General features: G+C 33.7%; 4 protein-coding genes across 9 annotated transcripts; 1 reads left to right on the plus strand and 3 right to left on the minus strand.

Moving 5' to 3' along the window:
* The first annotated feature begins 841 nt into the window (after positions 1-841).
* LOC113854628 lies at positions 842-3,955 on the plus strand. The gene is made up of 4 exons (XM_027485754.1): positions 842-1,282; positions 1,720-1,938; positions 3,281-3,306; positions 3,387-3,955. Exons 1-4 carry the CDS (start codon positions 938-940, stop codon positions 3,622-3,624), a joined length of 828 nt encoding a protein of 275 aa, XP_027341555.1. The 5' UTR covers positions 842-937; the 3' UTR covers positions 3,625-3,955.
* A 2,770-nt stretch (positions 3,956-6,725) lies between these two features.
* On the minus strand, positions 6,726-9,660 carry LOC113854429 (DNA ligase 1). Its single transcript, XM_027485397.1, has one exon. The coding sequence runs from the start codon at positions 9,218-9,220 to the stop codon at positions 6,980-6,982; it is 2,241 nt and encodes a 746-aa protein (XP_027341198.1). The 5' UTR covers positions 9,221-9,660; the 3' UTR covers positions 6,726-6,979.
* A 5,472-nt stretch (positions 9,661-15,132) lies between these two features.
* LOC113855019 (reticulon-4-interacting protein 1, mitochondrial) lies at positions 15,133-20,431 on the minus strand. Of its 4 annotated transcripts, XM_027486441.1 has the most exons (8): positions 19,980-20,361; positions 19,680-19,907; positions 18,611-18,684; positions 18,267-18,426; positions 17,310-17,429; positions 17,056-17,164; positions 16,887-16,907; positions 15,701-15,811 (listed from the first exon to the last, which is right to left on the minus strand). In XM_027486441.1, exons 1-7 carry the CDS (start codon positions 20,199-20,201, stop codon positions 16,903-16,905), a joined length of 918 nt encoding a protein of 305 aa, XP_027342242.1. In that variant the 5' UTR covers positions 20,202-20,361; the 3' UTR covers positions 15,701-15,811; positions 16,887-16,902. The 4 variants fall into 4 exon arrangements, with proteins under 4 accessions (XP_027342238.1, XP_027342239.1, XP_027342240.1 ...); XM_027486437.1 differs by lacking the exon at positions 16,887-16,907 and having other exon boundaries at positions 15,133-15,811; positions 18,611-18,717; positions 19,980-20,431; XM_027486438.1 differs by lacking the exon at positions 16,887-16,907 and having other exon boundaries at positions 15,136-15,811.
* Positions 20,432-21,088: 657 nt separating this feature from the next.
* LOC113854915 (RNA exonuclease 4) lies at positions 21,089-24,997 on the minus strand. Of its 3 annotated transcripts, none has more exons than XM_027486249.1 (9): positions 24,889-24,973; positions 24,725-24,806; positions 24,520-24,598; positions 24,077-24,158; positions 22,937-23,045; positions 22,094-22,182; positions 21,914-21,978; positions 21,724-21,802; positions 21,089-21,540 (listed from the first exon to the last, which is right to left on the minus strand). In XM_027486249.1, exons 1-9 carry the CDS (start codon positions 24,940-24,942, stop codon positions 21,367-21,369), a joined length of 813 nt encoding a protein of 270 aa, XP_027342050.1. In that variant the 5' UTR covers positions 24,943-24,973; the 3' UTR covers positions 21,089-21,366. The 3 variants fall into 3 exon arrangements, with proteins under 3 accessions (XP_027342050.1, XP_027342051.1, XP_027342052.1); XM_027486250.1 differs by having other exon boundaries at positions 21,139-21,540; positions 24,725-24,800; positions 24,889-24,997; XM_027486251.1 differs by having other exon boundaries at positions 21,139-21,540; positions 21,724-21,805; positions 24,725-24,803; positions 24,889-24,942.
* Positions 24,998-25,359: the final 362 nt, after the last annotated feature.

Genomic DNA, 25,359 nt, shown 5'->3' on the forward strand with positions numbered 1-25,359 from the left:
TGGTTGAACAGTCACGAAAGTAAAGCCAAGTTTTATTGCAGTGAAAAGTTTTCACTTCGATCAATTCATCTTGTAATAAATAATTTGTGCAAAAATAATCTCAAATGTTTGATAAAATTTTAAGTGCATGTTTGTTTTGATTGTAGTTGTTCCTTTTGTGTGTTCTAAAAGCAGAATTAAGCCGATCCAAATACATGTTTGGAAAGTGTGTCTCATTAAATCATCATGTAAAGAAAGAGGTGAAATAGGCCCTTAAGGCTTAATCTCTAACAGTATACCTCTATATAAATTACTTTTGAAAATCTTCACTTACTAAGTTGGTTTTTGTACTCATTATTAACTTACACATAATTTCATCTTCCAAAATATTAATACGTTCTTAAAATATTAGTCGAATAATTAATAAATATTATATTATTAAAAATGAAAAATGTTAACCTCATCTCTTAACTAATAATAATAAAAATTTATTAAAAAGCATTTATTGTGAATTCTATAATCGTAATATATATATGTGTATATATATATATAATATGATAGTATTAGCTTTAAAGACTTAAAGTTTAATACATACAATTAAAAATTACATAAGCAATAATTTTACATTTTTAATAAAAATTTAATACTATAATGATGTCTAAATATATTGGTTAACATTTTCTAATGTTAATTTGTATCAATGAATATTTTGAAAGACCAAAACAATGCAAGTTAATATTAATTTGAGTATGCAGGATGTTGGTTTATTTTTATAATAATAAAAAAAAACATGAAAAAGCATAAATATATGTTTTAAGGATATGATATTTTGGAAAGTCCATGCACAAGATATTTAAAGAGAACATATGCATTGCACATGTAGCTGAGTAGCATCATCAACAACATTATCATCCCATACCCGAAGGTGGGAACAGAACAGTACACCAATCAGTGCCAAATGTTGCACTCTCAGTGCCACCATCACCTTCTCTTACCATTTTCACACCATAAACCCTTTCTCTCAATTCCTCCATCATCACACCCTCTTCTTTCTTTTCACCACAAACCCACCTTTCACCACTCTGTTTCTGTTTCAGCCATTCCTCTATGGCTCGCAGAACTCACCACTGCAACAGAAACAGAGGGCCCCATCGAACTCCCACTTTCTTCTACTCCTTCCATTTTTGCCACCACCGATGAGCCTTCTCCCATTCAAATTGCTTCCAGTGTTCTTCTCACTGGTGCTATCTCTGTCTTCCTCTTTCGCTCCCTTCGCCGCAGGGCTAAACGCGCCAAAGAATTGGTAAACAAACACTCTTTTCCATCTTCTTCTATATACAATTTCTCTTACTTTCTATGTTTTTTTAAGGTTGTTTCGTTACATATAATTGCCACAATTCAGTTTCGATTTGACTTAGGATAGTGCGCCATGCAATGTTTCTATTTATTTAGAAGGGGGGGAAAATCTAAAGGTTATTTGGTTAGATATAATTGTCACAATTATTGTTTTGCTACACTTGGATTTCGATTTGTCTTTGGGACAATGTGCATAGTTACCCTTATCTTTTTTTTATGAATGTGCTTTGGTGATAAATGAGTTCAAAGAATGAATTTTTAGTTTAAAAAATTGAGTTTGGATTTATTGGTTTTTTTTCCTTTTTGTTATGCCAGTGATGTGATTGATATTTGCTGTTATGGTGCAATCTGTGTTCATTATTGAAATGGGTTTTGTGGTTTTAGCAACTCAGGTCTTCAGGAGAGAAGAAATCAGTACAGGAAGAAGCATTGGATAGCTTGAAAGCTATCGGGTCAGCTTCAATAGATGCTAAGGGTCCACCTTCAGCTGGTGAAGCATTGTTTGGGGGTATATCTGCGGGAATTATTGCTCTTATTCTCTATAAATTTGCCACTACCATAGAGGCATCTCTAAACCAGCAAACACTCTCAGATAACTACTCTGTATGTCTTGTTTCGTGTTCATTTATTTGTGTTCCTACTTTTTGTTGCACAGCATGTTAGTTGGAATTAGATAAGGCTGTTTTCTTTTACAATTTGAGCCAAATTAAAAGGTCAGATGGCTAGGAATTGGAATGTTATTACTTACTCTTCTTAACTGTAATGATGGTAAAATTATAATGGAAGTGTTTCATCTCTTGATGTTTTTCTTGGTTGATAAGATTGATTATTCTGAACAATCTCTCTTTGGCTGGCCTATCATTTCTTGTTGTATTTACAAGGAAATTGTGACTCCAAACACTTGTTGCAAAAAGATGGAAAAGTAAACATTTCAGTTGAAGAAATAAAGAGCAGCTTAACATGAATCCAACTATTCAAGGAATATGCATGTACTTTGATTGTTGTCTTGTCCTTCAGGGCAGAAGTTTTCAAATGTAAGGTTTTGTTACCTTCACCAATCTAGTATTTTAATTGTTGCTGATTGGTGTGGTGACACAGTTTGATTGAAGTTTTCAATAGTGTTCATACTTACGGGGCTATATAATGTTGATTTATGTTCAAGGTTACTCTGTATCATTTGTCAGCCTATTGAATATATAATTGCAATGATCAGAATATTCAATTGTAATAAAGTTTAACCAAAGGAGATTGATGAGGCAATCTATTCCTGGATGGAACTAGAGAATGTGCTTATCATGTATGAGTCTTGGGACTGGATAATTCTGTGTTTCCCGTCCAACACGTTTAGGAGAAAAGCCTGATAGTGAAATGCAAACTTTTAATTCAGTTGTGTTTCTATTTTCATAAATGCACTAGTAAGCAAAGTAAGATAGTAAATGAGATATAATGTCTAAAGCTAAGATTTTATTCTTTCATCAAAATGCATTCCTGGACTTTGGATATTTCAATCTTTAATGTACTCACTGGAGTACACAGCAGGAAAGCTGTTAAAAATAAAATTTTACAATTGCGTGATTCATGAAGTGAAATTATTATCTTTTACAGGTGTGCCTATTGTTATAGTCATCATAAGTCAGTCATATCATTTGGCACTCATCTGTGTGCACTAACTTGTGCATTTAGAGCACAGGATTAATTTATGCTGCTACATCCTATAATTGTGGTTATGGATTGTATTAACTACCCAGCAGCAATTCTGTTTTATTCTGACAAAGGAGAAATACTGCAATATTTCTGAGTACACAATAAGCATAATCTTTTACCTTGTGTAATAAATTGCTTTTGTCACAATGAATTGATACAAAAGCATCTTGTTGAATTAGTAGAGGAAATGATAGGAAATGATCTTCAAGGTCTTAATGCTTTGTATATGTCTGCTTTTCAGGTCCGCCAGATAACAATCACGATAAGGTAGCTTCAATCTCTTTTCTTTTCTTGGGCCTTGTTCTTTTTACAAAGCACCTGACAATCATATGACATTTTTTTCTTAGGACTATAGTGAATGGCTTGGCCTACCTTGTGACATTTGTCTTTGGCTTAAATTCCCTTGGTTTACTCCTTTATTCTGGCCAGCTTGCCATCAAATCCATTATGGGAGATTCAACTGAAAAGGAAACTGAAAGCAAAAGCAGTGATCAGTCAAATTTAACAAATTCTATTGACAGTCCCACAGATAACACTGAATTGAGCAACCGGAAGGAAGAACAAATTTCAAATGATGCACAATAGACATGGTTACTAGGTGTAATTACAGTGAAGTTAAAATTAAGATCAGTAAATCTTGTCCACTTGTAAAAGGGATATATAATCCTTGATATCCTTTCACTTTTGGAGTAATGTAGGTGACAAATGATCTTTAATGCAGTTACTAGTCTTGATATTGAATTTTTTGAAAGGTTTATAGAAGCTCCATCTTCTCTCCTTTACCCTTTCCAATTGCCAAAATTTTGCAGTCTTGTTTGATTGGAGGGAGATGAGAACTTGAGATGACTCAATCCATTGAATGTAACATAAAGAACAAGTTATTGATTTTCATTTGCTGCATTCACACTTAAGTGGTCTTCCCCAAAAAACTTGTGCTTTATTATCATTGCTTATTTGACTCAAAAGTTGCATATATTGTATAATATCTTAACTAAACTAAGAACGTCCCACGCTGGACTCTTGCCTTGAACCTGCAGTAAATGGCCACTAGGACCAGCTTGTAGTGAACTCAGAAGACCAGCTTTATGCACACCAAGTCAGAGATGCCTATGCGTTCGAGATATTCATAATTGTGCACAATCATACAATACATGACTTAAGAGTTCGAATGATAGTACTTGGTGTAGTTCACCCTAAGGTAAAATCAAATTCAACTGGAGACAAGTAGTTAAAATTGTGTAAATGTGCTTCTATAACCTAATAGGACTCAGATTATTCATATCAAGGTAAATCATCCGTACAAAAATTGGACACAGCCATGCAATAATTAGGGTTAGGCCAGTTCTCTGATCTGACAACACAGTTTGCATGTTAGTAGCCCAACCCACATCAGTCTTATTGAAAATATTTTAATCATATGTTTTCGTGATCAATTTTATTTGGATTGGTGAAGCAATTGTAAAGAAACAAAATAATAATAATAATTTTTTTTTACTTTCTATTCATACAAATTCTCTTAATTGCTAAATAAAAATAAATATTTTTTTTTATATATTTTAAGATAATGAATACATACACTTTTTTATTTAATACTTACTTTATAAAGTAGAAGGAGAATCAATACAAAAAAAATATAAGAATATAGCAAAAGTCAAAAAAAAAAAACTAACAAACTCTCTCTTCGAATGGGAGTATCAAACAGTACAAAAAGAGTTGACATTAATTATTCAATATTATATGAATGATCGAAATTATATTTAAGTAAAGATCATATTAATCATTCATATAAAATTAAATAGTTAAGATTAACTCCTCTCATCTCTTATATTCTTATTTAATATGATCTTACGCTGGAGCATGCAAGCATACACACACGTGGAGAGAGAGAGAGAGAAGTATCGAGTTTCTATTTTTTTTCTTTTTTTTTTTAACAGAAACAAATCTTGACTATTAAAAATATATAACTAGTTAAAATTAAAATATGAAAATCATAATTTTCAAAAGTAATCACATGACTAAAATAATTTTTAACTTATAATTATAGGTTTATTGTTTCTTCCTTTTACTCTAAACAAAAAAATCTCTTCACATATATATTGCAAAGGCGGCAAACATTTCCTTGGTTGGCTTTGGTGAGGCTTCCCTTCATTATTGGTTCTGCAATCCATGTGCCACCTATCAATTTTGTGGGTGCCAGAATGTCTTTCCCTTATTCCCTACACCATTTCCAATCTGTTCAAAAAGTTTGCAGCAAAAACACTTTATCTTACCAGCTTCCACGGTGTTTTTCTCTGTTGGTCCTTTTTTAAGTCAAGATTCCTAATCACTCCTACCTTTTTTCCACATAATAAAGCACCAAAGATTATGAAACTGCTTAATCAACAAGCAAATATCTTTGTCAAAGTATCAACCGTGGTTTCCCACCTCATATCCCATTTTCACAATTAAAGATTCAATAATGCTTCATAACACTTCTCATTCATATTAACACATAAAAGATATTAAATTTTACACAAAAAAAGGAAGGTTGCAACATAAAAAGGTAGATAGATAGTTGCTTTTGGTGCTGTGAAGTTGAATAATTTAGTTAAGTTAGCACGTGCAAATGTACATAAAAACAAAATTGAAGAGAAAAAGATAAAAGGGCATGCATTTAAATCTGAAAGAGATGTTATTTCAAATAGAATACACCATCTCTCAAACATCAAACATAGTGAGGTCAAGGAGAAAATGCCTCAAAGACTAGGAGTCCCAGAATTAAATGAATAAGCATGATTTGTTTTCTTTGCTTTTCTTTCTTGTCTTTGGCTTTGTCTTTACCAATGTACAAAGAAAGAGAAAAAGGTTCATTAAGATAATCATTATATAGTTTTGCTACCTTGGAAATTGATTATGCTGCGGAGCTTACTATTGAGAACAGGAAATTCTGCAAATCTATGGCAATGGAAACCGAAACAAGTTCTAAAGAAAGACAAAATGCTAACTTTACAGCTTACCCTTGGTGTGGTTGCTTTCAAGGTCAAGCTGTGCCGCTAATTCATCTCAAAGTCTTAGAAGATTTTGTAGCACAGACATAACTAAACACGTAACATACTTTATGAACCAATTGCTTGCTTGCTTTGTTTAAGATTAAAAAGACCGTTATACTATTTTATAATCTCAATAATGTCTAATTTTAGCCTATAATAATAATAATAATAATAATAATAATAGATTAGCTTCGCTGCTCTCTTAAGTCTTAACAATTATGTTGTGAAAATTTCAGCATAATTAATTAGTAATAACTATATTCGACAAACTTGTATGTTTTCCATTTTGGTTCGTAATTTCTTTCTAACAGTACAAACAAATCCTAGTGCCCTACCATTGTTTAGACTATTTTCCAACTTCCAACCAGCATTTCAATTCCATTATACATAACACTCTTCCAAGTTCTCACTAATTTATAACGGCTCATGAAGACTTGATAATGACAACAATAGAAGCTTAAGCACAAAGCAGTTGTTTAGAAAGAAGAACAAGCATTGACCACAACAATTCCAACCTAAATATGGGAACAGACAACCAGACACAACAACCTTAATCAAATGCCCCACCAACTTTAATTTCTTACCCTTCAAAGCAACACACATGGTTGAAGCCTCCAACCACTACGAATTTAACCCAAATGACAAGTAGGGACTTCCATTATCTTGTCCATTGATTCCAACTATGAAATACTATAATGATAAGGAGTAATGGGGCCAAAAACAAATAGCATCACTAAAAATATTTATACAAAGGATTACATTCTAAAAACAGCAAAATCACTATATAATCAATCCCTAACTTACCAAAGCTGACAAAGGTTTAGCAATAATCTACACATAATAACAACAATTAATTATTCTGTCAATTAAAAAAAAGGAAATTTTGAGATTTTTAAAAAGGAAAACAAAAATTAAAATCCAACACCAGCAGGCGCGCCGACTCCGAGCTGAGCCGGAGGAGGGTGCGGCTCCAGCTTCCTGTTGTTCCAAAAACAAGCCTCGGGAGCCAGCTTAGCCGAAGACCTCATCGGCTCCGACTTGCAGCGCGTGAGAACAAACGGCTCGTACCCATTACTCGATTTTGACCCAACCAGCTTCTGCTCAATCATCGTCGCCATGGACATGCCGGCGACGCCCCCCGCAGCCGGAAAAGAACATGAAGACCTCGGCGGCTGCATCAGCGGCTGGGGAGGCGGCGCCGACGGCTTCAGCTTCGGTTTGTTGGAGGAGTCGACGCCCACCCTTTTCCCACCGCCGGCAATTTTCCCGGCGGGTCTTTCCGGAAGCCACCGTATGAAGTCGGTGCTACAAACCCATGTTTCCTTGGACACTTCCATTGAGAGTTTGGGCTCACACATCATCAGCAACAAGCACTCTGGTAATGTTTCTCTGTCTCTCTCTCCTTTCTTTGACCCGTTTTCTCGCTCCTTTGACTCCGGATCCGTATTCGGGTCACGGGTCGATTCTGCTTGTTCCCTCTCTGTAGTCCCTTTCTCTTCTTCCTCCTCCGTTGACCCTTCTGCTGAAGCTTCAGCTTCAGCCATCACTGCTTCCTCTTCTGCTTCAGCCATTGCTTTTGCTTCGTCGCTTTCATGTTCTGAAGCTGTGAACGTTTCAGGGGAGGAAGAAAGTGGTGAGCTTTCGTCGTTTTCTATCTCCTTTTGCTCTTCACCATCGTGGAGCTGAACCGCTTCTTCTCGAGTTTCTGGTTTCTCGTGATCTGAATGAGTCACACGTGAAAAGGTTTCCCCTTTGTCCATGGCATTTCCATTTTCTTCCTCATCTTTTGCTTCAACAAAATCTTCGCTTTCTGGATTTGTTTTGCTTTCATCTTCGTAGTTTTCGTTCGGCTCCTCTTTAGTTTCTTCTTTTTGTAAGAATGTGATTACACACTCTTCTTCGGTGGCCTCAGAGCTGGTTTCTATTGATTGTCCTTCACAAATGCCACCATCTTTGATTTCTATACCAACTTCTCTTTCTTCTCCCTCTTGTTCTTCATCTTTTTTCATTTCAATATATTGATCTTTGTCACCACTTCTTTCTTCTTCCTCTTTCTCACCCTCCTCTTCCTCTTTCTCTTCCTCCTCCTCCTCTTGTGCACTATCTTCTTCATCCTGTTCTTCTTCTTCATATTTGTCTTTGTGAACAGGTGATTCCCAAAAACGATTAGCCAAAGCTGCCATTTTAACAGGATCAGATCTACACCTCATCAACAAAAGAGCATTTTTGGGAGGAATACATATGCTAACTCTTGCTTTCTCTTCTTCTTCTCCTCCTACCAACTCATCATTCTTCTTCCCTTCCACCAAATCAATATCAATGTCTTCAAACACGTGCCTTCTCTGGCTGCAACTTCTCTCACCTTTCCCTCTTCCATCACCATCATTCTCTTGCTCCTCCTCCACCACCAACTCAATCCCTCTTCCCTTCCCCTCCCCTTCTTGCAAAGCCACCACCCATCTTGCAAATGCAGCTCCACATGAACCCTCTCTATCATCTACTCCACCAGATCCTCTTTCAACAGAACCTCCACCACCCTTCTCCTCTTTCTCTCTCTCACTTGACGTGCAAGAAGACCTACAAGGAAAGAAGCAGCTGAACTCCCTCAAGGCCTCACAAATTGTCAAGGGAAGATGCACCCATCTTTGATTCCTATGCTTCAAGCACTCTTGTTGAAGATTCTGGTGATTCTGATACTGAAAGCTTTGGCTGTTTTGTCTAGTGAGATCTGGATTTGCAGCACCAACTTGGAAACCTTGTTCTGTCTTCCTGAAGCTAGCTTCACCTCTTCTCTTTGACCTTACCCTCATCTTCTTCCCTTGTTTCTTAGTCTTCACCCTCACTTGTCCAATACATGTTACTTTAGGGGATGAAGGTTCAGGATTCTCAAAGCCACACCCTCTTCTCTTGCCACCAGTTGGAAACATTGGAGAAGCTTGTCCTCCTTTCATGCTACCGTTGCTCTTGAGCCTTCTGCTAAGGGAAGTAGAAAGAGAAATCTGAGGAGGGTCTCTAGTGCGGCTTGGGCTGAGAATGGACTTGGAAGAGAGCTTCATGGATGAAGAAGACAAACGTGAAGTGAAACACACAAAGAGCTCACTTGTGCTGCTATTGCTACTTGTTGTACGATGGGGTCTCTCTGCTGTGTCCATTGTTTTGTTTTTCTCTTTGTTTCAAGATAACAACACTTGCCAAGACATGGCTATTGAGTCATACAGCAGGTTTATTTTGGGATGGTAAATGAAAGTGTTTGATAAATGAAAAGAGCTTAGCTTTGCTTGGTTGTGATGGAGGGGGTGGGGGTGGGGGTGGCCTACGAAGAGCTATTTGATTGCAAGGTAAGAAGTACTATATGTGAGTGAGTGAGAGAAAGATAACGAGAGAGAGGAAAGGGTTTAATGGATGCTGACGAAATGCTGTTTGTCTTTAGCAACATGTAACTCAGGGGCTGTAAGGTAGGGTAGGGCTCTTGTTATGCCAATTGTGTGTTTTTTTTTTATGTGACAATTATGCCCTTCTTTTGATGTGGAAAATCTTGGGGATGTTCTTTTTTACTGTTTTTAGTTTAAATTTAAAATATTATAAGTTTACATTTATTTAAATGTCATTAATTGTAATTTATATATTAAATTTACGTTTATAAATTTATAAACGTGTTTCTGAATACATGTTTTGTTGGAGAATTGAGATGGAGTGGAATGTACCATGTATTTTGATCAAATGGAATATAGGGGGTTGAATCTTGAATGACACTTGTTTTATTGGTTAAGTGCTCTAGTCTCAATGTTCATCTCCATGTTAAGCAGAAAAAGGATAAAATCCCCTGCGTGCACGAGCCTTTTGGCAGATCAACAACTTCGGTAATGACAGAAAGTAGTGGGAAAAGAATAGAAAAGGTAAGGTGGTGGATGAAAAAAGAAATTTGAGTGTGCAGGAGAGGAACCACTATCAGAAAAACTATCATTTTGGGTGCATATCATCCATAGCATATATCATATATGAAATATTTCAGCAAATTCAATATTTTTTAAAATAACTACTGGTCAAATTTCTAAAATTATTTCTGGATATAACTTTTTTTGGGATCTAAATATAGATAGGTTTTATCTTACTAGAAAACCATAGTTTCTGGTCAACAAAACCCTGCCAAATAAACAACAGTACAAAATCTTATCCAACTGCTAACAACCAGAACAACTAAAATTTTGTTTAACTTGGATAATTAATTCTCATATTTTCAATAAAAAAATATATACATCTTGACATAAATATATATTTTATACTAATTCAAACTTAATTTTACCAAACTTAAACTAATCAGACACTAATAAAGCTTAGAGAACAGAACCCACTCAACGGCTGCTTAAGAACAAAAGAAAAGCCTACCCAACGGACTATATTTGTCAAAATCAGCGGCATTCTCACCCGTGTCGAAGGAATTCTCTCAAATCCAATTTGACAAAAATTTCTTGTTAGCAGTATTCTTAACACGTAATTAATGCCTACAAACTAGAAAGGTGATGTAAGACAAAATATTGAATATTCTTTTTTGGTAACGTTGAATATCAAACAATTGAACACCAAGTGTTAAAACATACAATCTAATTTCATATATGTTGAGTTTGGTTATTCTAAAGTTATAAAATTAACTTAATTTTAAATAAACTAGCACTTGCTCGATTTTCTTAATTCATCCATCACCATTTTCCATTTTTATAATACTAATGTAATGTGTAGAATGGACTTAGATTCTAGTTCTAGAGAATCATATGTAGTGGCATCATGGGAAATGGTTGGAACCAAGGAGAACACCAAAATCAATATATATACGAGTATGTGATTGAATTTGAGATGTAATCCTATAAAGTTAGATTCTAATAGGTGGCAGGTAGTAAAATAGTGTGAGTGAGAATAGTAAGTGAAGGAACGTGGCCAGATCATAGGAGGATGCAGAAGCTGAGGGACAAAGCATTGGTCTTGGGAATATCAAATTCATGCCACTTTCACAAAATTCATGTGTCCATCCGTGTACTGAGAAATGCAGTATTGTGTTGTAAATGTAAATGTAAATATTAATAATAATCAACAATATATTATATATGTACTGTGTACTACAGTCTCTGTCTGTAACTTGTGAATGCTTTTTCGGCCCTCCCACCTCTCAGTTCCCAGTTTTGACAGTCACTTATCACAACACGCTATTATTATTCCTTGTTCTCTTCTAAAACTTTTCACTGCAGATTTATTTAATAACATTACGCAAAACTATATGTAATAGTATTGTCCACAATAAGCCAAGTTTAGCTATTACTTATACAATTTCGGCCGAAAAAAGGTAAAATTTATATGAAATGGTGGTGTGAATAAAAAGAATGGTAAAAATAAAAAGGGAATTAAAATAAGGAAAAGGGCATATAGGAAATGAAAAGGGAAAAGAAGGGTGATTGGGAAAGATGTCACATGGGAAGTAAGAAGAGGATAGGGACGAGGTGAAAAAAACAATGAGAAGGTGCACCGCACGTGACCACTCGCTTCAAAAGCTTTGCAATTTCATGCCTCCAGTCATAGTCGTTGCTCCCCAATCATACTTAAACACTGCTTTTCTTAAACCTCACGCGCCTTACTATATTTTATAGTACATTATTTATGGACATGATAGGTTTTCATTTTTGGTCCATAAAAATGATTTTCAAGAATTAATGTGAAAGTTCCATTATTATTAAAGACAGATGGTGAGAGAAGAAAAATACGTAAAGTAAACGAATCATTCAATTGTTTTCGAGTTTTGTATTGCTCTTTGAATCTTGAACAGCAGCATGTGCCAAATTACCAATAAGAATAGAAAATCAGTGATTAGCACCATCAAAAGGATTAGCTACGGATCTTCAAATGTTTGCATTGAAGACATTAGGAATTTCATTACCAATGAGTTGGTATCTATTAGTTTAAACAAAGGCATGGCTGATGGTGGTGGTGTCATGCACAGCAAATATCGTGAATGTTCCCAGTCAAAATGTATCCTTCCTGGTCTTCACGATGGATCATGCTATAACATGATGATTTTCTGCTTGACATTGCAACTTTTGTGATCGGATTGTGTATACGTTTAATTGTTTCTAATGTTCTACGTTATCAAACTATAAAAATAGCTAACTTTATAAACATGAACAAAAAGTTCTACATTAATGACGTCAAAGATGAGTATTTTTTTTAGATAAGAAGTAATAAAATATTTCTAAATTTACAGGACTTAAAACTAATTATCATTTGCCAAGACCAGTAATTTAAATCCAAATTTTATGGTGTGTATTAGAGTGCAGCATCATTAAAAACTATGCAAGCCTATTTTGACACTAGCTTCAAAGCCTTAATGCATACTAATCACCCGTAAAACAAGACTTTTTTGAAAAACAAAATTAGGACAAATCTAAAAAATCATGTAAGTCTTAGCCTATGTGTTGCTCGTACTAATGCATAATTATAAATCACTATCACATAATAATGTTACATCAATAATACTTACACATTTAATAAACTTAATTTCTATGAATTTACTAGTTTTATATATATATATATATATATATATATCGATTATTTTTATAAAAATAACTAAATATCATAAAATTATAGAATATTTAAAAAATGGTCATAATAATAAATTGTGAAATTAGTAATTCATATATTAAATAAATAAATTTACTCACTTTTGTAGGTAATGAAAAAATATTTTTATTGATATAAATCTCACAATAAATAAATTATAAACTAATTTTTTTATATTTAAAATAAAATAAAATAATAATAATTTTGTATAAGTAAGATTAAAAAGTACATTATTAAAATAAATACATTTTTCATAATTAATATAATTCAAAATGTTTAACTATTTATTAATTATATTGGTGTTATAAATATACACAATTATATTATTAAATTATCTGGCTGCGTGTATTTGTATTTTTAAAAAAATCTATAAATATATAACTTTTATAAAATATTTTGGTATAGGCCGGGTCGTGGCCCACCCTTTCCACCCTTGAATTTGTCCCTATGGTTACAGATTTAATCAAAAGTTTAGTAAAATTGTAGAAATTTATGGATTTATTTAATATTTTAAAAATGATATTATATGCTCATAATATTTTTATAAAATTTCTTATAAAAGTATTTAATAAAAATAAATATATTCAGTATTTAAGAAACAAAAATAATATTTTTATTGAATAAGTAAGAAAACTAATAAAAAATTATAGCAAAATACAGATTTATAATTTTAAAAATATTCATCCTTGATCATGTTTTGAGGGCAATAAATAAATATGGACCTAGCAAATTAAAAGGAAAAAGTAGGGGAAAAAAACTGAGAACTGGGGAGAGAAAGGAGGTAGTAACGCATGAGAAGAGTGGGAGCACGCGCATTAAAAGGAGAGTAGATGTAGGATACTGAAACATGCATAGGGACCCATTTGTGAAGAGCTGTGCCGTTTACTATGCTTCCCATGGATATCATAGTAATCTGTGCACATGTGACGCGTGGCTGATAAATGGATTGGCTTTGCAAAAATGTTATTAAGTAATTTATTTAATATTTTTTGAATGATTAAAAAATATTAAATAAAATACATTTTGATTAACATTTTGATGACATCCATTAACTAAATAAGGTGTAGCATGGTGTCACCTGGCTAATTGAATTATGTTGGTCATTTGCCTGCCACGTAATGCACACAATAAAACAACTTGACCAAAGTTAATAAAAGGGGGAAATAAACACGATTATTTATATATCATCTATTGAATTTTTCTAAAGAATATTACATTAATAATTTTTTCATATATGTGCACGAATGCGTGATATTTTACTTAATAAATAATAAAACTTATTAAAATAATATTTAAAGTTATCAGATTCTATTATTTAAAATATTGTATATGATTTTTTTATTTCGTGTGGTTAAATATGCATTAAAAAATTTATTAAATAAAAATAACAAACACTAACTAGTTTCTTAACCATACTGATTAATAAATAAAAAATAAAATTTTATAAAAAATTATTAATGCCTCTTTTTATAACATTTAAAATTTTTTAACTAAGCAAGACTCAATAAAAATTTAAGTTTATAAATTATATATTATATATTTTTATTATAATTTTTTATCTTTAGAACGTTCGTTAAAAAAATAATAAAAAATAAATGTATTAAAAAAATTACTTTCAATCTGTTAACATTTTTCATTTCTTAATCAACACTCCTATTTTAGTCATTAATTGGATGCGTACTTAAATCCCAGTGTAAATTGCTAAAACACCCTTTAACCATCCCAACTCACATCACATGCAACGAGAGCATTTAATACGAATAGGTTAGTGTGGTCCAGCTCCATGAAAAGCCACTCAGACAAAGAGAGGATCACTCACAACATATCGTATGATTCTAACTCCAGAGTTGAATGATAACCAAATTAATAAGTGGGTCAATGTTACTTAAAAAGAAGGGTTTTGACCATACATTTACACAACTTGACAAAACTGCTACTAAAAACGCAATTATGGAAAGAACTTCTATGAAAAGCCGATTGTGCAATAATATTTTTTAAGGATATATATCATGGAACGCTTTAAGTTTGTCTTGCATTGTGGGCTTTTCCGCTTGAGGCCCGGTTTTGGGGTAAAGCCAATGCCAAAAAGTAGCCTAGGAGGCTTTTGGAGGTACCTTTATATATTTTTAAAAAAGAGGGTAATTATTCAGTTCATTAGCGGAATATAATACAAGAGGTTAGCCCAAAGGGGGGCACCCTAATGCCATGCTAAAAAGTACAAAATAATCAAAGTTGTCTATTACTTCCTACCAGCTGGTTTGGTGACCAATGCTAGGGCTTGTCAAAGCGTCTATACAGCCCATGTTAGATTGCACCCCACAACACCGTAAATAATTGAACAGTTGTGTTCAAGCGAGCATCCATGTTTTAATTTAGGGACTTATTTGTTCACATATATGAATCACCAATGCCACACGTGATCAAGAAAGAACGAAACAACTTTTTCCTAGCAGTTCAAAAAAAATAAAGTATACAGCCAAACGTTGCCTGATAATGTTCCTATAATCTGGCCAAATGACGCCTACCTCTCCGCTATCAAGCACTATAAAAGTTAATACAATTAATAAGCTTTCTGCTAATAATTCACCAATGTTCTCTTTCAATGTCACAATTCAAGAGAACATGGATTGGTTACTGACGGTGAGTGCAACTGACACATGCGAGTTGTAGAGGTATAACGTCATATCAGCCAGCACCTTTCAAAAGTGGACATGACTAAAAATAGGACAGTTGTAAAGCTCAAGCGTCACACAAACCTCTCAACCAATTTACAGATTTTGTGATTGGATATTATGAATCAAAATTTACAAAAGGCTCCTCTCACTATCATTTCATACAGAGAAAACTCAAAAAAAAAAAAAGCACTATCAAATTTCTCAATTAACTCTGGAACAATCCATTGAAAAGAGAACCCAAAAAACATCTACTTTCAGCAATTTCGTGATGAGCTTGAGGACGTCAATCAAGTTCCAGTACTACTTTACCTGGAATGAGCTTTTTGTCTTTTGCTTCATGAGCCTCTTTTACTTGTGTTATGGGAAACGTTTTATCCACAGGTACCTTCATCTTCCCAGCTTCACACAGCTTTCGAATCTCAATTAAACCATCTAAGTCAGCCCTCATGTATGTCCATGAGTATTCTGTATCAAAAGCAAAGAAGGGGACATGGCTTCACATTTTTCTAAACTTTGAGAAGGCATTTGTCAGCAGGGGTTAAAACAAGAAGGGAATAAATACCACCCCTGGTTTATAACTAATGAATATATATACAAAATAATAATTATGATCAACTGGAAATACCATGCCCAGAGTTCATTAGTGAGAAAGATTGAGTGAGCAACTATAAAATCATTGAAAAAAATTTCATTTTCTACAAGATGGGTGGGATGAAAGACAGAATTTGATTTCAGGATATTTTTAGTCATTCTTCATTAGCATAACAAGCTGCAAGGAAACCTTAATATCAATGGCACAAGCCAAAATTGATGAACTCTGGATCCCTATTTCTTGCCAAAAAGTCAAAAAGCAAAATAACAGTTAGGAATTCTGATACCTAGAAATGCACACAGGAAGCTAAAAGTTTTCACAAAGGCTTAACTTGTTATGCTCATATACATCATAACTCATAAGCATCTTACGTTATAAGATACATAGTTTGCCTACTGAACATGTTACGCAAAGTTTTAACATGTCAGTAAACTTCTAAAATCTACTTTTGATTTTGATGTTTTTATTTTTAGTAAAAATAGAAAAACCTTCCATAAAGGTGCCCAATGTCTACTTGTATGATAAAATACTCGGAGGCGATATTTCCATTCAACGGCCATCTCCTTCTTCAAGATCAAGTCACTCAACTAATTGGTATTAGTAGGGTTATGTCTGTCCGGTAACAACTTCAAGATCAAGATTTCTTAGCTGGAAGTTTAATTCTCAGACAATATGCAATTGTACAACACTTAAGGTTATTGCAGCTTGTCGAGGGCAGGCTTTTGCCTTAAAAGGAATAATAAAGAAATTACAGCCCGACTCACTGGCACAATATTCATTTATTTCAAACAGTTGGTTCAGCTCCATATTTTATCAATGCTTTACATTTCTAGTTCAGAACTTTTTTTTCCAAGGTGAGGCAAGGGCAGGAGGAAAATTCCTGTGACACTTTTTTATATTAGACTAGGGCATTACATCAATTAGCACAAAAAATAACTTTAACTCCACCTCAGTCACTGCTTTATTAGCCTACAACGGAGGAGAGGGTAGTGGCATAAAATAATATTAGGCTTAGCAAAAATAATGTCAAAGAGATGATAGAAATCACATAGCAAATAAGTGACATACTTGGAGGCGCCAAAGCAAAAATAACACTTGATAGACTGGAAATTTCTACCTATTCCATGAGAGTATCGGTATAGATTATGTTTTGTCAATAAAACAACTGTAGCTGCTGGAAGCCCAATAGTCAGTCCATATCTGTCAGCCAATGATGCTGCCTCACCCTTCAATGAAATTGAAAAAACAGAAGATTGAAGCACAGATGTTACTTTCTAAGAAAGACATCTAAAAGGTCTTTCGGGCAATCAGCCAAGAGTACATCAGCAAGTATGATAAGGATGAAAAAGGAGATATACTTTCATATCCTACCTGAAGTGTCATGTAGTGTCCACCTCGTTTCAGAAAATTAATGCCCATCCGTTCTGTCTCTGGCACACCAATAGTGTCTAAAACAGCATCAAACTTCCCCTTTATAGCCAATTCAACATCCTGTCAATCAAAATGAAGTTATAAGATGGATCAAGTCTTACACAAGATGCACTAGAGCCAAGAAAGCATAAGCTTAAAGATTAAACCGTCTTTGAATTATTGGTATATTTATTTAGGGGCTGATTGTACTATTCCATTTCCATAAACCTACAAGATATAACATAGCCTTATTAGTTATTACTATTAGTAATATTTTACTCTAGTTTTATATTATCAATCCTAGAGGTATTAAGTTCCCTGTATCTGGGTCTTGGGTTGCATTTAGGCTTGAGGCTTATGTTAATTAGGTTTTATTGTCTCATATTATATCCCGAAGTTTCACCTACGGGTTGATTAGTATTAGAGTGTAATGCTTATGGGATTAGGGTTTGTTTGTATTTCTTGGAGAATAAGTTAAATCAGGATCAGGGCTTAGTTGTAGTTGTTGTTACATATAAATGTAATTGAACAAATAATAAATAAATAAACTTATTATGGTTAAACCCCAATGGCCTCTCCCATGTCCTCATTTAACGCCATTATTATTTTCATTATCTCCCTGCTTACTATAATTTTTATTTTAAAAAAGGAATAATCCATTTTATTCATGAACACACACCGTCAGTTATTTGCCACATTCATCTAAGTCCAGCTATCATATCTTTCAACATCACTTTGTTTTATGTTCCTTTCTAGCATCTTAACTTTCTGTTTCTGACCAACCAGTATGCTAAGTATTTGTTATAATGCCTTTCATGAAATTTTATTTCAAAACAAAAAACTTGAATAGCAACTGTCATAATTGAAATATCTGAACTAATGATGGGAAATATGATACAAAAGAACATTCAACACCACCTCAGCAACGTAATCAACAGCCTGCTCAGCACCAGCTCCTAACATTCTGTCAATGCTTTGACTTCCACAAGTAGTTACAACAGAGCAACCAGCAGCTACTGCAAGCTGAATTGCAGCAACTCCTACTGCTCCTCCTCCTCCCACCACTAATATCCTTTGTCTGTTTGAGATAAGCTAAAGGATATAAGTGAGTGGAACGAGAGTTTTAGAAAGCTGAACATTTAGCGGGTGATAAAAATTTAAATAAAATAAAATAAAAACTCTAAATATATAGATAATGATATATAAGAGCAAAAAATTAATTTTCACTGCTGGAAATCATAATCCCACCAATATAAGCATACCCTTCACTTATTCTAGCTGTACTTTTTAGAGCACGCCAAGCTGTCAGCGCAGCAAAAGGAATGGCACTGGCCTCCTGCAAGATTTTCGAAAAAAGAAAAAAAAAATCCTTCAATGGTCCAAGGGAGCGCGGGAGGGGGTGGGGAGATCATGATCAATTGTTAAATGTAGAAATCAGTAATAATTTTGTAACAAGTAAATTATGAGTGGCAGTAATTTTAATGTATTGGACAAACCCATACAAATATGATTGTTATATCTCTCACTATGGGGAATGAAATTGGTGTACAAGAAAACCATTAAACAATAAGCATAGAAGGAAATCTCAAAAAGACTAGTCAGAATTAGAAGTTAAAATCATTTTCCTTTGATATAAGCAAACCAACCTATAAGAAGTTGCTAATAAAATTCTAATCATAACTCACCTAATTTGTTCAGGGGAACAAAAGGAATAGACAATATGAAATGAGTCTATACAGTAATTCTAAATATTGTATGATCTATAGTATGGTTCATTCCATCTAAGTCGCACTTTTGAAATGCTTATTCTAGAAACAGATCTCAAAATAATGCCGTTATTCCATGTACTGCAACACGGTAAATTAAATCCCGGACTATTGCAGAATCTGTTCGCATATTGACTGCAACACAACTCTGTAGACCATCATATACCCATTTACATATCAACTATTGGCTTCCCTTCTTTAATCAATGAGCATTTCATCCCCCCTGTCTACCCAAACCCAAGTTATGGGCACAGCAACGTACCTTCTACACATATCCATTTATATGGCCGTGACACTGCCTTCTTCCAAAATGGAATTAAATCAATTAATTAAACTTCACATTTCCAAAAACCCTTGAAAAACCCTCTTCCATCAAGACTCATGAATCAATTCCACAGCAATTACCCATGCATTACCAACTTAACCATTATCCCTCTTTTATTTAATTTCATTTGCAAATTCAATATGACATTCTCAAGTCCCAACATTCTGTTCCATTCTAATATACCTCCACTACACACAAAGATCAAACACAACAATAGCTGATAATGAAATTGCAACATACCAGATGAGAAAGTGAAGATGGCTTAAGAGTAACCTCGTCTTCAGAGAGAATTGCATAGTCAGTGTAAGTGCCCCTCACTGCAGTTGGATGCAGTGCCCCAAAAACTTCTTCACCCACACTCACCGATTTCACCGAAGCTCCAACAGCCGCAACCTCGCCGCTAACGTCGCGCCCCAAAATCAGAGGCAAAAGTCGCTCGAAAATGGAACGCCCATATCCAGAACGCATCTGAAACAGTTCCAACAATTTTTCAAAACACATTATGCTACTCCAACAAGAATTTGTTTAAAAAAAACTGACTCTGGTATCTAAGGGGTTGATGGAAACGGCGCGAGCACGAACGAGGACTTGGTGAGGTTTAAGAGGAGGAACTTCCACGTTGTGGTGAAGTTGAAGCATTTCTGGTCCACCGAAAGAGGGAAGAAGCACGGCTCTGCAGGTCGAAACATAGGATTTCAGTTGACAGTAAGCGGAAGCAGAGAACCTGATTCCTCTGAAACCGCGATTGCTCGGAATCCACATCTTCACAATGTTAGGTTCAGTTTCAGTTCAGAGCACTCTGAATTAGGGTTATTGAATTTGACGAGTGTGCAATTGCATGTGGAAGAGAGAGACGGGGAAACGTGTCTGTGTTTTGGTCCGCAGAGTAAAAGAAAGCAGAGTGTTGGTTTCGTTGCGCTGCGTTTAAACGTTTGGTGTTAATGGCGCCGTTGGTCGTTGTTGCCAATACTCCCGTGGAAAAAAATTGGAATCGGTTAAGACTTGAGACATTTCTTTGTTAAAAAATACTCATCTTATTAATATAAATAACATTAAATATTTTAGTTTTAAAATTAAAAAATCATTTTTGATCGTTTAATTAATAATATTTGGCAAACATTTTATCTTTACAACATTCACTACATGCATATGATAATCTTACATTAGTATTTATCTTACAAACCACCCGTGTAACTAACTATTAACTATAGTAACTGTCCCAACTAACTTTCTAACAGATATTGATGTTAAAACGGGAGTGTATGTATTCGGTTATAGCATGAGCCATTTTCTCTTTAGGAGAAAATGATAATCCTTAATACTATGCAATTGATCATAAAATCGAATCATAATTCCATACATTAAAATTTTTACCTGTTAAATAAACTTGAGGATGAAATTACCATTTTATGTATCTAACGCAATGATGTTGTGCAAACCAGGCTTTTGAAAACATGAGACTTCCTTTAAAAAAGACACATTTAGAAAAATTTATAGAGAGCTTTTAAAAGTAGTTTATAACTCTGGTAAACTCTTCTTAACTTATTCTAATAATTTTATGGTCAAATTTATAATATAAGTTTTCGGGTAAAAAAACTTAATAAATACACAATGGCTGGAAGCATCTTAATAGGAAATGATTAATCAGCCACTGACAAAAATTCCTCTAAAATGAGCAAATCGTTATGCATACACTCTTGATTTAATTTTAAATACATCATAATCTTCTACTGACCAAAACTGCGAGCTCTTTCCTACCAATTACACTTGGGATAGAGAGTGCAAAAGAGAACACGTGTATGAGCTACAGTTAAAATATTGATCTTATAATAACTGTAAAAAAAATTTCTCTTTTAAGTTTTAATTGCATTTATAATTCAAACTCAAGAAATACAATAGCCATTGAACTATTGAAGGGCAGCCAATGCTATGATTCAATGATGGTGTGGTTGGCATTTGAAGCATATTCATCATTCTTTTGCTTCTTTTTCTGCTTCCGTTTCTTTTGCTTCTGTTTGAACCGAAATTGATCTTTTATGCTCTTCTCCCACTCTTTTTTACTTCTTTGGTAAAGCAACATAGCAGCACGAGCATCTTCTATCTGAAACAATATGAATGTGTTAAGACTTCAGATTCCATGTTTTACAGATTCAGTTGGGTTGTCAGCAATCTGATACCAATATTATATGCAGGTTCGCAGAGATAAAAATAAAAGAAAAATTAAGAGTTATATTGGTCAAGTGAACTCATAAAAGAAGGGGACCAAAATGGTAGATAGACTAACAGGGCAGTGTTCTCCTGATTGAATCTTAACACCAAGATGTTCCGAAGCAAGATGCCGCAGTGCTCTTTTACCATTTGACCTGCTTAAACCCAAAGGATAGTATATTAGAACGAATTACAGGGGCATTTGGAATATAAAAATTAAAATAAAACAGCTAGAAGAAGTAAAAGAAGAAGCAAAGAGACAGCACTTTAGAAATGGTTGGTACTCGGATGTATCCCGGATATCCTTTTTGGGATGACTTAACAATAAAGCCTGCAAATTGCACAGGTAGAGTCCAATGATTAGTTTTAAACACCAGAGATTGATAAGAAAAATATATGCGCAAATCAAGAGGGAAAAAAAACGAAAACAACCACTCAAATGCAACCTTAAGATCATTGCACAAGGCATGACCAACAAGGGTCCTTCCTTTGATCAACTCTGCCACTTTCGTCTGAGCAGTCCAAAAATCCTTCGCTACAAATTGTATCATCATGTTGAAAGACGTAATTGTTAATCAGCATAGGAATCATAATGCTAATCACAGAAATGGTTAGGAAAAATCCTGATCCTCACAGTAATAAATAATAATAAGCTATTATGCTGCTTTTAATAATTGAGGCATCTTAATAGCTGAACACCTGAACCTTAACTGCTAACATTAGTATAGACACTGCTCCTTTGGAACTGCTTATTGAATTAACCTATAGATCACATATTTGCATCAGATTTAGTTCAAGCAAGTGAACTATTTAATGCTATGACTGGATCATATTCCGCACTCAAAATCCAACCAAACAAGCTAGATCACTCTGCACTACTAGCTAGGGAGTAATACAGGACAGCTCTCAAAAGTTTTGTCCTTACAGCATAATTAGGATCAACTTCAGTCAAAGATGAATAATCAAGAGGCTCTTGAAAAATGTCCAAACTATATCAGTAAAAGTAAGACGACATCCAAAAATTTGAAACTCAAAACAAACATTCTCTCATTCTTCATGATGCCCACAAGAGTTTAATTAATTGTGACTGGTATAAAATTTAACCTTTCAAAGACTATAATGAAAATTAATGTTTCTAAGGCAAAATTGAAAGTTGGCATAATTCATTCTAAATAATAGCTTTTCCACTTGATCATTTGATATCAAACCACCCTTATCTTTTGGAATTTTTATGTTCCAATACTTTCAATTATAATTAAGAATTGACAACAAAAGAATATCAAGAGAACCTTTTCTAAGATCTCGGGGTCTAATGCCACTAATTTTAGTGCGGAAGTCAACAACCCGCTCAATTGGCCGAACAAACTCATCATAAATAACATTTCCCCACTTATTGACCTGCAATCAACTGAATTAATATTAGAAATAAAAGACTTAACAAGGCAATGGGAGATGATGTTAAGATATTAACAATAATTGTAATAATTACTTATGCCAAAGAAATTTGGAGAATAATGTTTAGCCATTTAGTGTTTTGTTTAACTATTCAATGTGAAATTATAATTCTATTATTTACAAGTAGGACGCCTTGAGTCTTAGGTATGATTTTTTAGTGTAGTAGAGTTAGGATTGACTTGGCTTCACATATTTACAGGTTAACATTGTTGGGGCTTTCACTCTTATTTTTTATGTACAAAACTCCAAAAAAAAATGTTCACAGTAAGATTTTTATAATGTTATTAAGCCTGGTTAGGCATATTTGAGGATGTGGTTTTGGAGAAGGCAAGGCAAGGCAAATTTCTTTTATTTTTAAATTAAGAGAATTATATAATATTTATAAATTAAAAAAATTGGACAAATTTATGTTAATTTGTCTCTTTCATTTTCAAAAAATTATCAAATTACATCAAATATATTAGAAATGAAAAATTTGTCCTCCCTACACTACCCTTTTTTTCCAAAATATAACTCCAAGACAAACCCTAAGAGCCTGATGGTGTAGCTCTAGCCATTTGGTACTTTTAATGGGATTCAAAGTCTTGCACTACAGGTGTAGTCCATATGGGGCTCACAGCAACTGAGCAACACCTCATGGTTAAACAACGTACAATCTAAGTAATAATGACTAGAGAATTAGCTACTAGTAAAGGCATTTTAATCTACAAAACCGTCAGCATTATTGGGACTGAAGAAGTTAAATGCAATTCATAACCAATATTTTAGGCAGAAACCCAGAGCTAGTAAAAATAAAATGGATTAGGATGAGGGGGAAAATATGTAAATGATTAGCTAATAACTTCACCAACTAGACAATTTTTTTTAATGATACGAATTCATCAATGTACTAACTTGGTGATTAGAAAAGAAAAAAAAAACAAATTTCTAAATATGCATAGATAATTGCAAGATGAAGAGGAACAAATTAATACCAGTGTTACTCTTCCAAGGGCACTTTTGTTTCCTTGACCAACACCGACCATTTCACAATCCATGGCCACTGCATCTGTCAGACTGCCAAATGGTTAATAAGTTAAAATATAGTGAGCTTCAAAACAGAGTAGAAGTACCATTAAAATATATCAGGCGTAGACAAAATGAACAAATACAATACAAGAAAAAGCAACTTCTACCTCCAACTGAGATTATTAAATCAGTGCAATAGCACTGTAAACTCTTACTCATATATACACAGCTCAAATTCACTAATTTTAGTTAGTAATGGCATGTTAAAAGTGAGAAAAAGGCATGGAAGCAAATAGTGTTAGCATAGATTATAAAACTAGGAATTAACAGCAAACACAGTGTTAAAATCCATTTGCAAATGCAGTCACACACAAATCACAGAGAAACACATGAAAATCACTATAGTCACCTTGAATCGTCATTCACAGGAACAAGAGGATTAATCTTACAATCATTGGATTCATCATCTGCTCTCTCTTTACGTTTCCCTGTAAAAAACAAAACAAAACAAAAACACTTACACATCCAAATCATTGGAATGTGCTTCTCTAGGCTTCACCTCTTACATACAGCAAAGAAAACAAGGCACACCCAAAAGGAAAAATCAAATTTACCCAATATTGATTTTGGGGTGTCTTCATCTGAATTTTTGAAGGTCCTTGAAGCCTTGGAGCCATTCAGCTTCAGCTTCAGCTTCTGCACAAGGACAAACACCAATAAATCGACGTAGAAACATGGGTGTTGTCTCAAACATAAAGAAGAAGAATAGAGGAAGCACTTGTTGGAGTTGAACCCAATTGGGGTTCAGTTGGGTTTGCTTCGGTTTCTTCATGCGGTCGCCGCAAGTGTGTTCTTTCACAATCAGGGTTCCCGTGTTAGAGTTTCTTTTTGCTATTTATCAAACATGAACTAACGAGGTTTTTTTTATTATTTTATTTTTATGGTAAAACAATTATTAAAATTACGGTGTTTGGAGAAATTACGAAAATATAAAAAATGTTTAAAATTACTGTTTTTAATTTAAAAAAATATTTTTATTGGCAATTTTTTTATTTTAAATTTTTTATTATTTAATAAAAATTATTATAGATGGTTTTTTATTGTTTTTATAATTTTTTAGTATTTTTAAAAATTATGATTGACAATTTTTTTATATTTTATAACGTTTTGTTATTTTATTGACAATTCTTAAATTTTTAATTTTTTAAATATTATATTTTAATATGTGTTATATTTAAAATACTTTACC

The sequence above is a fragment of the Abrus precatorius genome, unplaced genomic scaffold (assembly GCF_003935025.1).
Source record: "Abrus precatorius isolate BTA unplaced genomic scaffold, Abrus_2018 Scaffold11, whole genome shotgun sequence".
NCBI lineage: Eukaryota > Viridiplantae > Streptophyta > Magnoliopsida > Fabales > Fabaceae > Abrus > Abrus precatorius.

Excerpts from the sequence above, each read along its gene's own strand:
- LOC113854628 (XM_027485754.1), top strand. The coding sequence starts at position 938 with ATGTTGCACTCTCAGTGCCACCATCACCTTCTCTTACCATTTTCACAC. Across the intron at positions 1,283-1,719 it reads CTAAACGCGCCAAAGAATTG|CAACTCAGGTCTTCAGGAGA; the intron begins GTAAACAAACAC and ends TTGTGGTTTTAG. Across the intron at positions 1,939-3,280 it reads CACTCTCAGATAACTACTCT|GTCCGCCAGATAACAATCAC; the intron begins GTATGTCTTGTT and ends TCTGCTTTTCAG.
- LOC113854429 (XM_027485397.1), bottom strand. The coding sequence starts at position 9,220 with ATGGACACAGCAGAGAGACCCCATCGTACAACAAGTAGCAATAGCAGC.
- LOC113855019 (XM_027486437.1), bottom strand. The coding sequence starts at position 20,201 with ATGTGGATTCCGAGCAATCGCGGTTTCAGAGGAATCAGGTTCTCTGCT. Across the intron at positions 17,430-18,266 it reads CTGTTGATTACGTTGCTGAG|GATGTTGAATTGGCTATAAA; the intron begins GTGGTGTTGAAT and ends TTTGATTGACAG. Across the intron at positions 17,165-17,309 it reads GACACTACATGACACTTCAG|GGTGAGGCAGCATCATTGGC; the intron begins GTAGGATATGAA and ends ATTTCATTGAAG.
- LOC113854915 (XM_027486249.1), bottom strand. The coding sequence starts at position 24,942 with ATGAAGAAACCGAAGCAAACCCAACTGAACCCCAATTGGGTTCAACTC. Across the intron at positions 22,183-22,936 it reads ACCCCGAGATCTTAGAAAAG|CGAAGGATTTTTGGACTGCT; the intron begins GTTCTCTTGATA and ends TACAATTTGTAG. Across the intron at positions 21,541-21,723 it reads AATCAGGAGAACACTGCCCT|ATAGAAGATGCTCGTGCTGC; the intron begins GTTAGTCTATCT and ends ATATTGTTTCAG.